Source organism: Electrona antarctica (genome assembly GCF_951216825.1).
Source record: "Electrona antarctica genome assembly, chromosome: 24".
Classification (NCBI taxonomy): Eukaryota; Metazoa; Chordata; class Actinopteri; order Myctophiformes; family Myctophidae; genus Electrona; species Electrona antarctica.
In genome coordinates, this window is record NC_136803.1 from 33110850 (window position 1) to 33126419 (window position 15570).

Sequence of the window (15570 nt, forward strand, 5' to 3'; positions counted from 1 at the left end):
TAAATCACCATTTACTCCTCAGTTTCCGCAGAGCATGGGTGTTTTAATCTGAATGAGATCACATCAAATCAATCAAAATATGGTACTTTCAACACAGAAATGTCAATCTTCAATATTGGGCATCCCTTTGCCTTCATCACTGTCTCGATACGCCGTGGCATTGAGGCAATCAGCCTGTGGCATTGCCCAGGAGTTATGGAAGCCCAGTAAAGTGTGCATTTACTTGAGTACTGTACTTAAGTACAATTTTGAGGTATTTGTACTTTACTTGAGTATTTCCAATTTCCAGTACTTTCACTCCACTACATCTCAGAGCCAAATTTGTACTTTTACTCCACTACAATTATTTGAAAACTTTGGTTACTAGTTACTTTGGAGATTTTAATTTTGATTAGAAAACATACATTAACCACTTCAACCCTATACATTTCGGCCATTTGAAAATAGCCGAACTACAACCTCACAATGCGTCGCAAATTTGCGACTCATTGTGAGCTTGTAGATCGGCTATTTTCAATAGATTTTGTACACATTTTGAACTTGTGAAATGTCACATTCTACACAATGAGTACTTTTACTTTTAGTACTTTAAGTACATTTTTATGCTGATACTTTTGTACTTTTACTCAAGTACATTTTCAATTCCTTACTTTTACTCTTAACGAAGTACTTCTAAATTTCAGTATTTGTACTTTTACATAAGTAAAACAATTGAGTACTCAGACTGGTAAATGGTGCATTTATATAGCGCCTTTATCCAAGGCGCTTTACAGAGATTGTATGCATTACATTCACAGTGCTGCACATCAGGAGCAATTAGGGGTTCAGTGTCTTGCTCAAGGACACTTTGACACTACCTCTGGGGGAGCCCAGGTTCGAGCTGGGAACCTTGCGGTTGCCATCCGGTCACTCTACCCCTGAGCCACCGCCACCCATTGACTGGGGCACTGGGGTTGCTTAAATATCATAAGCAAACATCTAGACGGACTGTCAGTGTGGACAGCTGCAGGCAGCGCAACATTGTCCTCATGTGATAAGTAGCCTACACAGAAATACGAGGCTGAGGCAGCAGATGGAATTAGCAGATCAGGCTCTCAAAGACTTCTCTTTGAAGGCTTTTTTTTTTTTTTTTTTTACACCAGATTTGAATTTTCAGCATATATTGGAAGAACAGTCTTGACTCTTGAGCTTTCATCACTCTATTTATATTGAGCTATTCTAAATAAAGCAGTAAACCCCTGACCTGTGGAGGGCAGCATTACATTTGTCAGTGAGTGTGCGGTACGGTACGGAAGGAAAATAACAAGTGCACCGGAAACGGAAGTGGCGTTGCATATTGCTCTTCTTCTTCGTTCGCAGGCCGGCTCAGTTTGTTTTGTTGTTCAGAAATAAGATCCAAGCGAGACATTTACAATAATCTGTCTGGGATAATTGATTGATATTTATTACCGTATAATAAGCATGGCTCTTGAATCCAGGATCACACAAGAAGAGATCAAGAAAGAGCCAGAGAAGCCCATTGATCGCGAAAAGGTATCTAAACCACTCGAGACAGAACGAGCACTAGTGTGCTAAGCTAACATGCTAGCTCACAATGAATGAAGGAAGGAAGGCTAAACAGCAGCGTGGGATAAAGTTGTTGTTTTACAACATAATAATACGGTTTTAGGTTGTATGAATTGGTTCGTCTGAATACAGTACAGAACCGGAGACACGGTTTGATGCTGTTTAGTTAACGTACGATCGTCAGTTTACAGTGACGTGACCATCGTTACAGTCACTGAATTGGTCTAAAAACGAGTTTCGATTGTAACTAAATGTGCACCATTAGACGCTAAAATGTCCTTTGCCAGTGGTTCCCAAACTGTTTCATGTCAAGGACCCCCAAACCGATACAAATTAGCCCGCGGACCCCCATTAGAAAATATATGCCAAGGACCCCCATAAGAAAAGATTTTTACAGCTCTAGCAGTAATTTTCACCGATTTTCATTTCAAGGACCCCCAGTTTGACCTGAATTAGTCTCCTATTTAATGTCATTTCTATCTCTATATAATTTATATAAAATCAATGTTAATTTAACTCTGAGTGTACAAATGGACCCGTTAGGGTCAATTTGGTTCCATTTGTACACTCTGAGTTACAGACCCATAAGGGTCCATTTGGTTCCTAATTTTCATTTAGCTGGGGACCCCTGGAACTCTCTCAATGACCCCTGGGGGTCCCCGGACCCCACTTTGGGAACCACTGTCCCAGGCTACTACTACTTCTTGTTCATCCGAATGTTGGCTATTAAGGCTTAATACCGGTCTTCTTAACATAGTCTTACCGGTGGTGAATGATAGAAACAAGTGTTATATTGTTTTTTTTTAACCACTTCCAACCTGGTGTTCAATTGTAGACATTTAAAAAAAATTGTATGGTGAAAATAATTTAGAAAATATACGAAATATATATAGAGCTATGATGTAGTTGGTAACTAAATTCATATGTGAGAAGCTACATGTTTGATTGATTCAAGTATTTATTAACAGTTTGCAGAATGGGTACATTTCACAACTCGATACAAAGACTGTTACTGTGGACGACACACTGATAAAGCATTACACTTGTTTACAACAGGGACCACCATTTTCAATTCATCAGAAATGTTACTACCAGTCAACTCTTGTCACAACAACACTCAAATATTTTTTGTTTTTGTTTTTATTCAGTCAAATATTTGAGTTGAAGCACATTTCAGTGTTTCATATAATCATGTAAACTGTATTTTTTCTATCATTTTAAATACCATTGTGTCCCAGTGTTTGTACCATGTTGAGTAACCAAGCAAGTGAAGCAACTTTAAAACCTATAAGTTGCAAATTCCCCTTACAGCCCCATTCATGAAACTGAAGTGAAAAGTCCTATGATGACGTGATTTGTATTTGGTAAATTGGTATTAAACAATCATAAACTCACCAATATTGCACCTCATCTGGGTTATGATCAAAAGTTGATTTTGTTGAAAATACGACCACCAGTGTGACTTTCCGTCAAGAAACTCAGTGGTGTAAACAAACGAGCACAAAGTCCCAGAATTGTAGAGGTGCTGCTGACCACCCTGGTAGTGGTACTGATGACTGAGATCAGAGGAAGAGATTTCACAATCTCACTCGTAGCCACGATGCAGAATAAATTTATTAGAGATGCACAAACAGCATTTCTGCATTTTTGTTTCTTTTAAATGTTCGTTTTGTTAGTTTTGAATCACTCAACCTCCTGCATACTTTTCAAAGCAGATTAGCCTCTACCTAACAATATACAAAATTTCTCTCACATGAATTGTACGCCTTGGAGGCATTTCGTTCTTCATACACACATTTAGAAATAAGCTTTTTTATTTTTAGCCTTTTGACTGTAATATACCTACTGAGCTTGTAGGTCTGCTATTTATGTGCATTTTTGTCACAAAATATGTTCTATCATTCATTTGTTTTGAATAATGATGCAATGCCAAACTTTACTTGGGCACCAGTTGTTATTTCTTTCTTTTCAAAATCTTTTTATTTAGGTTTTATAACAGAAGCCCATGGGCAATGAATGTCACAAAAAGTCACAGATTCTTAGAAAAAAAAATAAAACATCAGATTTTACACAAGAGTACAGCCTTCAGTGGTCAAGTGTAGTCAGTTAAATATAAGGAATCGGTTAGACCGCTCTAACTATCAGGCGACTCAGAGGTAAATGGACGTGGTAAAATGTAAAAATAAAACTCAATCCCCTATCCCACCCTCCCCCCACCGACAATCCCAAGGACAGTTGGAAAACAGTCTGGAGAAAAAATAAAATAAGAAACTACTCATTATCTGTTCCATTGGTTCTCCTCATTCTGTGATTGTATCGTATTGTTTCTCCAGACATGCCCACTCCTACTGCGGGTGTTCACCACCAACAGCGGCAGACACCACAGAGTGGATGAATTCGCCAGGGGGAATGTTCCATCGAGCGAGCTACAGATATACACATGGTGAGTTCTGTAACGTATGACACCACTGCTTCATGTCTTTGCAGTAGTGAGCTTAGTTCATAGGGACTTTAACCATTTAGACCTGAGGCCGATTCTACAAATGCCTTCTAAATCAGCCTTCTAAGACAGTTTTCGGCTGACTATGTCAGTCGTTCTCACGCAAAAATATATGTAATTGGCTGCCGACCCCCATCTGAAAATGTTGTTCCAGGGACCTTCCAGAAGCAAAGATTTGAGTTAAAAACGTTTGCTCTGAAAGAATATATATTAAAAGATTTGCGCCACATTTTCACGATTTTTCAAAATTAGCAGATCTACAAGATCTATGAGCTTGTAGATTTGCTATTTTTCAATAGCTAAAGTATAGCATAATGCTTAAAACACCAAACGGCGTTCCCACCCAGAATGGTTTAAGCAATGACGTTTTTTCAGGACGGTTCCGCTAGGCACAGCTGCTGTGACGCAATCGCCATAGCAGTCAAAATCGTTAAGCAAACAGCCGTCGGCAGAGCTTGCATTCACCGTGATCTGGTAATATTGTACTTTTGGACAGTTTGTGAACTGTTCAGTGAATTTGTGTAGACTAAATAAAGGGTAATTAGCAGAGGTCATACATATAAACAACTACGTGGAAGGGTAGGTTCTGCCGTAGTAGGAAGGGCTGTGATGGCAACTTGGCAAGCAGGTTTATCTTATCGAGCACTGATCCATTTCCGGTTGCCGGAGCGGACTGCCGTAGCCGTCGTCCAACAATTCCAACAATTGTTTTAAGTGCAGTTACAAGTTTGTATAAGAATGCTGTAAATGGTACAGTAAGAGTATGAAACAAGTCGTGCAATAAAATACAAAATAATTGATTACTGTAAATTAAATATCCTGTCATACATGATGTGGTATCGGAATGGCATAGAAGGTACCATTCTGGTGCGTGGAAGGACTAGGCTCTGTGGGTTGACTCCTGTCCGGGCCCCTCAAGAGTGAGAGGGATTGAAGGAAAGGGTGTACAAAAAAGAGATGGTGTTAATGTTTTGTGTTTGTGTTCGTTCCAGGATGGACGCCACTCTGAAGGAGCTAACCAGCTTAGTGAAGGAGGTGTATCCCGAGGCCAGGAAAAAAGGAACCCATTTTAGCTTTGCCATCGTCTACCCTGATCTCAAGCGACAGGTGTACAGGTACTTGGACAAGCTCAATAATAATGTTTCATCTTTAGCCCCAGAAGGTCAGACTTTATACTTGCCTGTCAATTAGGGCTTTGGATTTACTAGTCGACTACTAGTTGACCTCGTTGGTACTAGTTGACTAGTACCTGTTTTTGTAGGCCTCAAGATCAGGTAGAGTATAGTTATAGTCACCAATGTACAGTTTTAAAATGTACAAATATTATTAACAAAATAATATTTCTCTTTAAATTTTTTACATAATTGGTAGGCCTAGTTAAACAACTAGTCAACTAGTAAAAATCACTAGAAGTGAAAGCCCTACTGCCAATGTTGCGTGTCGAAAAACGTGTTCCACTTTAGCGGCACACAACCAAATCTGACATAATGGGCTCTTGTCTGTTTATTGTCACACAACATTGGTAATTTTGGGCACCATTGCATTATCCTGCAAATCATCATTAATCCTACCGTGGGTCTGCTGCAGCATTTCAACCATGGTCAGCTGTGTACCAGGGCTGTGCAGAGAGCACTGAGGGGGCAGGGGCCCAAACCCAAGAGAAGGGCACATTTGTGAGAGCGCCGATTTTTGGGGTGGTCTTTTTGGGTTGTCCGTCCCTTGTGCGATTTCACATCAGAAATGTAGTGGGGCCTACATTGGATGTGGTCAGGTGCACGCACATCCCAAGCTAATTCAACGGGTGTTCGAACAGAAAGAACAAACTGCAAAAGAAAAGTCTGCACACCGTTTTGTAAGCTCCCCAAAAACTTTAATTACCAAGGCGAAAAACCCCCCCACACAACGTTTCGGCCTCTGTGGCCTTCGTCAGGTATACTGACGAAGGTCCACCGAGGCCGAAACGTTGAAGTTAATTAAAGTAATTCAAGTTTTTGGGGAGCTTACAAAACAGTGTGCAGACTTTTCTTTTGCCTACATTGGATAGACTCATGCTAATGGAGCAGGCCCAGCACCACGGGGGTTCCAGGGGGGGCCTGGCACCCTCATTTGCTAAATCTGCCCCTTCAGTTTTAGTTTGTACATTATTGTTTTACTATATAAAAATGAGATGTCCCCCCCATTTTTTTTGATCAATTTTGTATTTATTTTCTAACAAAACAGACACAAGTAAATCACTGATGCACATAGGTGGCCATACACAGGGACAGCTAGAACAATGAAACAATAACCATAACAATAATGAAAAGGAAAAAGAACAACACCCCTCGCCATTTTCAACTGCCCTCAGTCATTTTATCCTGGGGGGACACTCATGCCCCAAAAGCCACCCCTCTGCATGTGCCTGCTGTGTAAGGATGGTTTTGGATGGTAGAGCTTTGCTTCTCAATCAGTGGTTTGTTAGTTGTTACCCAAAAGCAGGTTGCAAGACAACCTCATAGGGTCCTTAAGATAGATTGTTTTGGGAGCGCTGTGCTGCTGCCGACCATAGAGCATTTATTTTTCCTGTTTGATGCACAACCCCCTGTCTCTGTTCCGTTTCGTGGTTATAATATGTTGTCTTTTGGAGGCTGTGTGTATTTAGCTTTTATTTGGCTGCTGTACGTACACAAGTACCTTCTCTAAAACATGTGTTCCCTTCCCTAGAGTCAAAGACATCGGCAGTACTTTGTCCGGACGGAAGGGAACGGACGACGCCATGACGCTTCAGTCTCAGCGTTTCCAGATAGGAGATTATCTAGACATAGCCATCACGCCGCCCAACCGGGCTCCGCCCATCAACGCACGCATGAGGCCCTTCTGAACGAACACACACACGCTTTCGGAAATAACCATCCATGGCACGCCGCCAGCCACACACCCAGGAAGAGGGTCCCATACACACATTCTGCGTTCAAACATCACATAGGCTACCTGATCTTCGTACCTGAATAATTTTTTGTAAACATTTTTTTCCTTGTCTTCTCCCAGACAATTCTTCATTTGAGCAACGTGCTTGATTTTGTAAGATGTGACATGTAATAAATGTGTTGTTGGTTTTGTTTTTTCAACGAGTTGTCATCCATCATTGAGACAAGCACATTGAATGTGTTGTATGTACTACTATGTATTTCCTACATTTTTACAGTGTTTTACAATTCCCTTTTTAGGGGTGTGTGTTTCTGATCGCATTAAATCCAGTAAACTGTTCCTTATCTCAAAGTACACACATTTACGGTAGTTTAGATTAGAAGATCGAGCTACCAACAGGGGCCCAGGTACAAGAATGGATGTGGGTTCCCCTAGTTAGTTTCATTTAATGTCCACACTGTGGAAATTTGTCTTTGGTGACAACAGTGACACATACATTAACAGGTTTAATCAATCAATCTTTATTTCAGACCCAGGAGGATCCATATCACAAACAATACAATATAACAGTAAATACAAAAATAAAAATAAATAAAAAGGTACATATATGCACATATCCCACACTGTTCAGCTTCTGACATACAGACATGTGCGCCAGTGGTTCCACAGTCTCGACGAGAACCTGAGTGAACTGCGTTTAGGGTCCGTTATTACAGCAATGATGTCATTTATTGACTCAGATGCCCTACACATGAATCTTTACATAAGGTTACGTAGTACAGCAGAGCAGGTAGGTACTCCGACACTAACAAACATCTGGCTAGCACTGGAGCTTCTTGGCACTCTCAACAGCAGCCTCATACAATCATTATAGGCCACTGTGAGTCTTCTGATGCTGCTTTGTCTATAGCGGCACCATAGGTGTGCAGTATACAGCGGTGTACAGAAGGATCTAAAGAGCGATATCTTCACAGGAACCGAGCACATGCTAAATTTGCGACACAGCATGTTTGCTTGGGCATACAGCTTCCGTCGCTGTCTATAGATGTCCTTGTCATCTGAGAGATCATCAGAGATGATATGGCCCAAATAAGTGTACTCGCTGCACACACTAAGAGCAGTGCCAGCCAGATGGAAGTCAGGAAAGGCTGAATGTCTGTCTTCCCTACTTCGGATTATCATTATTTTACTTTTCTTAGCATTGTATTTTATATTAAAATCAAGACCATACTGTGAGCATACTTCCAGAAGCTGTTGGAGACCAGCACTATACGGACTGAAAATGACCAAATCATCAGCATACATCAGGTGGTTAATTAGTGAGTCACCAACCCTACACCCTGTACCACATGTATTTAAAGACAATGATAAGTCATTCATATAAACATTAAAAAGAAAAGGAGATAAAATTCCCCCTTGACGGACACCATTGGTCACATGAAAGGGAGACATAACAAGACATGGTATCATTTAGTGCCTTAATGGCATTAGGAATGAATATTTAAAGATGTTACGGTTAGCTTTTGGTACTTTGTACCGTCTACCAGAGGGAAGTAGTGGATGAGCAGAGTGGATGAGAGGGGTCGTTTGCTATCTTGACAGCTTTTTTCCGAATTGCTTCCTTGTAGATACAACTTAATTGTTTCTGTTTCTTCCCAATGACTTTTGAGGCTAGGTTCACTATTCGCTGGCTGCAGCTTACTTCTTCCTTTTATATTAAATAGTAATATATTAATATTATATATTACTACTACTCATGCTAATTTATTGAGGGGTTGGTTGTGCGGCAGAGTGGAACGAAACCCCTGCAATCACCCCAAAGCTATGGTAATAAATGGTATGCTTTGCATTTTGCATTGATTTCCCATCTCGTAGGCCAAAATGACTGTTGGCTTTGTAGAACTAAATATTCAGTCAGTCACAACTCAAGGACAGCAATATAGAATACTATATAATCTAGGCTATACTGTTTTATATACTATCACATACATTTAGTTAAGCCTATACACAATAGTACTATTTTATATAATATATAACGTGACATGTGTTTAGTCATTATTTTATATAGTGTAAAAAATAATTTAAAAAAGCTTGATAAAGGCAAGGTATAGTTGAGGATTATGATGAGCACGTGCCACCGTCGATACCGACCGACCGACCCTGGCCCAAAACCAACTGTTAGTTTGGGAATAGATACTTTTGTTTAATGTGTCCACATTAGAAAAGCAATGATTTATGAAGAATGCCATATGTCTGAGAAAATAAATGACTAATACATTAATACAATTATTACTATAAAATGTAGTTGAAGCAAAAATAAGGTACACACAATAGCTAGGTGTTTAATTGCAACAATTAAAACACCTAGGTTGGTTTAACAAACAAAACAAAACAAAAACACAGTGATTCCCAAACTTTTTCATGCCAATTAAGGACCCCCAAATTGACATTGCGGACCTCCATTTGAAAAATATATGCCAGGGACCCCACATTAGAGAAGAATTTTACAGCTCTTAGCAGTGATTCTCAACCATTTAAATTTCAAGGGCCCCTAGTTTGACCTGCATTAGTCTACGGGCCCCCATTTAATGGAATTTATATCTCTGGGACCCCAAGTTATATTGTTAAATAGTGTACACTCTGAGTTACAGACCCGTAAGGGTCCATTTGGTTCCAAACTATCATTTAGCAGGGGACCCCCTGGCAACTCCCTCAAGGACCCCTGGGGGTCCCCAGAAATTCAAATGAAATGGCAAATACGAAAAGTCAATTGAAATAAGAGAAATGCTTTTTCATTTTCAGGTCATTAACACATTTCTTGGGACAAAAATGAATCTAAAATGCAATAGCATTTACATTTAATCTACAGATGTGCTCATTCTATGACACAATTCAAATTATAAATACAATATTTTGAATTTTCAAAAAATGCCAGCAAATTAGTGGGCATGTTAAAATGAAAATGCAATTTAGAAAATTCAAATGACTTTTCGTATTTGCCATGTCATTAGAATTTTGGCAGCTTTATGCTTCCATACCCCGGGCCCCATTTTGGGAACCAGTGCTTAAAGTTATAATAGAATTGAGCTGGAAATACCCCCCGTTGAGCATCTCCCAGCCATTTGCTTGCTGACTGCGTCACTAACTTTGAGGTTCGGAAGACAGACAGACGAAGAGGAACGCACGTGAACCCAGTGAACAGCTGATTTGTTGTCATGCGAGAGAGGAGCTATTCATCACGGGGCAAATAAGTGCGCAGGTATGACTAAAGGTTTTATTAATACGTTTTAATACATTCCTCGTTGTTCCCCGCATTGCTTGCATGCAATGTTCAGGGTCATATAACGTTAGGCTACTTTACTGGCATGTACAGGGCTACTAAACGTGGCTCTGCTTCTGTTCTCTGTTGCACTTTGACTTCATTTGACCAAGATATAAATACAATGTCATATTAGTGACAGTGACTACAACAAGTCTTCTCAAAGTTGTTGTCCGAGTATTATATATAGTCGCTGGTTTTGTACTTTCATAGTAGGCTACTTTTTGTACTGTGTGTGAGTGTGTGTGTGTGTGTGTGTGTGTGTTCCCTTCGCTCAACCTGAAGTCAACTAGCTTGTCACAGTACAATTTGTTTTTCCACACGGTGTCGCTGCAGTTCAACTGAACCTTTCTCCCTTAATACATCCAGACAGGTTTTGGGGCAGTGATTTTCAACCCTTTTCATTTCAAGGCCCATTTGAGCCACGGACCACCATTTGATGACATTTAGCCTCTCAGACCCATTTGAGCCACGGACCACCATTTGTTGACATTTAGCCTCTCAGACCCATTTGAGCCACGGACCACCATTTGATGACATTTAGCCTCTCAGACCCATTTGAGCCACGGACCACATGTTGATGACATTTAGCCTCTCAGTCTCAGACCCCCATCCTGTATTGATGTGGTATCATAGGAGAGATAACAGGCAAACATTGATCAAATTAACAATTCTTCTACATTCTCTAATAGTGTACACTTCTTGTAAATTAAGTAATGCAGATGTTTAACACTAATGTAACTCTTGAGAGCGTAAAATGAAACCAAATGGACCCGTATGGGTCCATTTGGTTTAATTTTACGCTCTCAAGAGTTAAAGATCTAAAAGGGTCCATTTGGTTAAGAGCTTTCAATCATTTAGCTGGGGTCCACCTGGAACCGCCTCAAGGACCACTGGTGGTCCCAGGACCACTGGTTAAAAACCACTGTTTTAGGGGGAACCCTCATGGCATCTCAATGTTTTTGTGTTTACAGAAATTAGCCTCCTCAAAGTGTCACTGAACGACATTAAAAGTAGCCCACAGCGAATCCTTCTCAGGCATTGATTTCAGTTTTCGGGGACCCTTGTTTACCGTTTCTGTATTCATCCATCCATCTTCAACCGCTTATCCGTAGTCGGGTCACGGGGGCAACAGCTCCAGCAGAGAGCTCCAGACTTCCCTCTCCAGAGCAACATTACCTTCATCCTGGATTCCTGGGGGATCCCGAGGCATTTCTGTATTCAACATCCAAAATACAGAAAAGGTAAAACAAGATTCCTGAAAGGGGCTAGGGTAGGCTATGGCCAAGAAGGTCCTATAAGTTACTGGCCAAGTAGGCCAGTGTTTCCCAACCTTTTTTGTCCCAGGGCACACTTTTCATAGCCTAAAAACCTCGGGGCACACTTGGATATACGGGGGGTGTGCATGTGTGTATGTATATATATATATATATATATATATATATATATAGTAAAACGTCTTTGATACCAAACAAATTATACTTTTGACAGAGTAAAACTTCTTTGAACCCAATGTACTTTTAAAAAATCACACCCGTGTGAACTGAGTGGTGTAAGGTCTTATATAGTGACGTCCCATACTAACCATAGCAACCGTGCTCTTTTTTGAGTGGTGTAAACCACTCCTACAACTGGCTTTTGTGTGCATAAAAAAATGACCATGGTTGCTATGTTCAAAATAATTTCTGACGTAATTAAATCACACCCGGGTGAACTGGATGACCGTAGCAACCGTGGTCATTTTCTCTGCGCAAAAAAGCCAGTTGTGAAATCACATCCAGGTGTGATTTCATTACGTCAGATCAGAGCTGATCAGGGTATATAATACCTTACCTTATATAATACCTCACATCGGACATTACGTCAGACCACAGCTGATCATGCTATATAAAACCTTACACCACTCAGTTCACACGGGTGTGATTTTTTTTTGTACGGACAGACACGGGTACATCGCTTTTTGAGTGGTGTAAACCGCTCCTACAACTGGCTTTTTTGTGCAGAAAAAATGAGCATGGTTGCTATGTTCAAAATAATTTCTGACGTAATTAATTCACACCCGGGTGAACTGGATGACCGTAGCAACCATGCTCATTTTTTCTGCACAAAAAAAGCCAGTTGTGAAATCACATCCGGGTGTGATTTCATTACGTCAGATCAGAGCTGATCAGGCTATATAATACCTTACCTTATATAATACCTCACATCGGACAAAAACTCCAGCTGAATCAACTTCATGGTCACAAATCATCACATCAGAAGACGACCCTACCAGAATCAGACCTAAAGGCCATTCAGTCTTTGAGACCCTTGAAGCCGAAGATCTTTAAAGACGGTGGGAATGCTGAATGCTGAACTCAATAGCCTAGATCTAGGAAAGTGGTCACTCAGTTCACCCGGGTGTGATTTCATTACGTCAGACATTACGTCAGACCACAGCTGATCATGCTATATAAAACCTTACACCACTCAGTTCACACGGGTGTGATTTTTTTGGTACGAACAGACATGGGTACAAAGCCAGTTGTTGGAGTGGTTTAAAGCACACATGTCGAAGAAGCTTGGCTTGGCTTCAAAACCAAATTTACATCAGTACTGAACAACATGGCTCCTTTGAGAACCACCAGGGGCAAAACCCGCTCGGAACCATGGATGAATTCGGACATACTGGCTGCAATGAAAGCCAGAGACAAAAAATGCTCTGAAGTTCTAAAATGCAAGTCAAAGCTAGCCAAGCGCTTCGACAGTGTTCGCCAAGCTCGTTTGAACAACCTAAATACACAACGAATCAAACTACGAAACAGTGTAACTGCCATGACCAAATCAGCTAAAAGTAACTTCATTAATGATAAAGCTCAGGAAAACAAAAACAATCCTCATGAGCTCTGGAAGCTACTAAACAATCAACTAAGCTATGGTCAGAAACTAAAAACCAGATTTTCGAACATAAACATCAAATCTGACAACACTCTCATCACTGACAACCTTGATGTGGCCAACTACTTGAATATCTTCTTTACAAACATATCAACAACTCTGGTTAACAAACTGCCCTCCCACTCTGGGCTCTTTGGTGTAGAGCACATTACAACCTTCTACAAAAACCTAGGTGTTTGTAAAGACGATTTTAAACTAGTTATGGTAACAACTGATGAGGTAATTAAGAAACTGAGTGCCCTCCAACCCCACAAGGCCACAGGCCATGACAACATTCCCTCCAAATTTCTCAGAGACTCAGCCATCTCTATAGCTCCAATCATCACCCACATAGTAAACCTCTCCATCAAACAGGGACAGGTCCCCCAAGATTTCAAACTGGCCAAAGTAACCCCCTTGCACAAGAAAGGGAGTAAATTAGACCCCGGCAACTACCGCCCTATTTCTATTCTTAGTTCCATCTCGAAAGTGATGGAAAAAATTGTCTATGAACAGGTTGAAAAGTATCTTGCCACTAATAAATTATTGTACGAGTTCCAATCTGGCTTCAGAACATCCCACTCCACTGACACATGCCTCCTCTATTTGAGCGACCACATCAAACAAGAGGTGGACGCTGGCAAATACTGCGGCATGGTCATGCTGGACCTCCAAAAGGCTTTTGACACCGTGAACCACTCCATACTGGTTAACAAGCTAAAAGCAATTGGTTTCGATAGCACATCAGTGAGCTGGATGCAATCCTACCTGGAGGGGAGAGAACAGATGGTGGAAGTGAACGGAACACTGTCCCCCCCCCTCCCAGTGAGCTGTGGCGTTCCACAAGGAAGCATACTAGGGCCTCTACTGTTCCTAATATATGTAAACGACATGACTTCAGCCTGTGACTGCAACTTGTTCCTGTTCGCAGATGACTCAGCACTGCTGGTCTCGGACAGGGACAAACTGCAGGTTGAAAATTGTAATGGGAGATTTAGAATGCCAACTACAGTGCCAAATATATGCATTATTGTGTATTTATCTTCCTTCCATTAAGTCCCTTTGCTCACCAATGTGCTCAGTCTAATTCATGCAGCTGTCAATCTAACAGCTGACCGGACTTCTCCATGCTTACTATCACTATGTCAGCGAATGTGTACTTGTGTAACTATTTGTGTGTCGCTCTTATCTTTAGCACAGACCCTTATATGACCATTCAGTATAGCATCTCTGTTAAAACAAGACTATAAGAACTGTTTGAGAATGGGGTTGGGGAGGCTTGCGTCCGGAGGGGCTGCTGGAACAGGCAAGGAGGCCTGTTCCTGACTCTCTGTATGTTGTTACTCTGCTGAATCTTCTTAATAAATTGTCAATACTTCACCCTGAAGAACTTTGTCATTCCTTCATCTTTGGACGATTATTTAATCGATAACATATGGCGACGAGGATGGGATGAATGCTTTGCTGTAATCAACAGCAAACACTTCATTTTAAAGAACTCAAAGATGAAGGGATTTCTCCAGATGGACAAAGACGAGATGACCACAGAAGCAAGCTATGCAGAATCAACAAGAACTGATCATCAACTCTACAAGACTCTACAAGATTGAGCAAGTCTACAAGATTGAAACCTCACAGATTGACAATAATTCTGTGATGACTGCAAGGACTAATTTCAACAGCCAGTGATGATTAGCAGAGATATGCTTTTCACCAGCAATGTCTGCTACACCATGACACAAGAACCTACAAGCTTCAAGTGCCTACAGAGGAGCCATGAGAGCAGCAGCACCAACTTGGTCAATGCTGTCACCATGCACCAACGGAGGTGACAAAATCGACACCATGAATGACACCAAGAGACTTTGCCACAGCAGGAGACCAAGCCACAGATACACATGCACACACTCATGTGGGAGCCATTGAACATTGGAACCAACAGCCCATTGGAGACCAAATAGACTTGTGGGTCAACTGAAAACAGAGAGAAAGGACAGAACTATTTATCTTCGGGGTGAGATACGTAACTCAAATAGTTCCTGTCTCTTCAATGTGTTTCATGTGATATGTTTGATACCTATCTGTATCTAAACACTGCACCATGTGAGGAAAAAATTCCATGTGGGGAGTAATTATTTTTATTTCCATGAAGTGAATTTCTTGAGTGATGACAATTCCATTTAGCAAATTCCACGTGATATATAAAAATAAAATAGTAATAGATAGCTGTATCAACATGTACTTGCTTTAATGTTTATTCATTTGTCATTCTATAAATCTCCTGTGGCATATAAATTAATATTTTATCATTAATTTACAAAAACAAAACACTGTGGATTGTAATGGGAGATTTAGAATGCCA

The 15570-nt window shown here is 40.7% G+C and overlaps 2 protein-coding genes across 2 annotated transcripts in view; both read left to right on the forward strand.

The window, feature by feature from the left end:
- Nucleotides 1–1323: 1323 nt before the first annotated feature.
- Nucleotides 1324–7168, forward strand: LOC306917015 (histone deacetylase complex subunit SAP18). The gene is made up of 4 exons (XM_079495135.1): nucleotides 1324–1533; nucleotides 3900–4009; nucleotides 5059–5181; nucleotides 6770–7168. Exons 1-4 carry the CDS (start codon nucleotides 1462–1464, stop codon nucleotides 6924–6926), a joined length of 462 nt encoding a protein of 153 aa, XP_079351261.1. The 5' UTR covers nucleotides 1324–1461; the 3' UTR covers nucleotides 6927–7168.
- Nucleotides 7169–10094: 2926 nt separating this feature from the next.
- The window catches only part of LOC306917546 (guanine nucleotide exchange factor DBS-like), a 111249-nt gene continuing 105773 nt past the window's right edge, over nucleotides 10095–15570 (forward strand). Inside the window, exon 1 of the mRNA XM_079495839.1 lies at nucleotides 10095–10232. The gene's annotated coding sequence lies outside the window, so the exon portion shown is untranslated. The remainder of the gene's footprint in view (nucleotides 10233–15570) is intronic.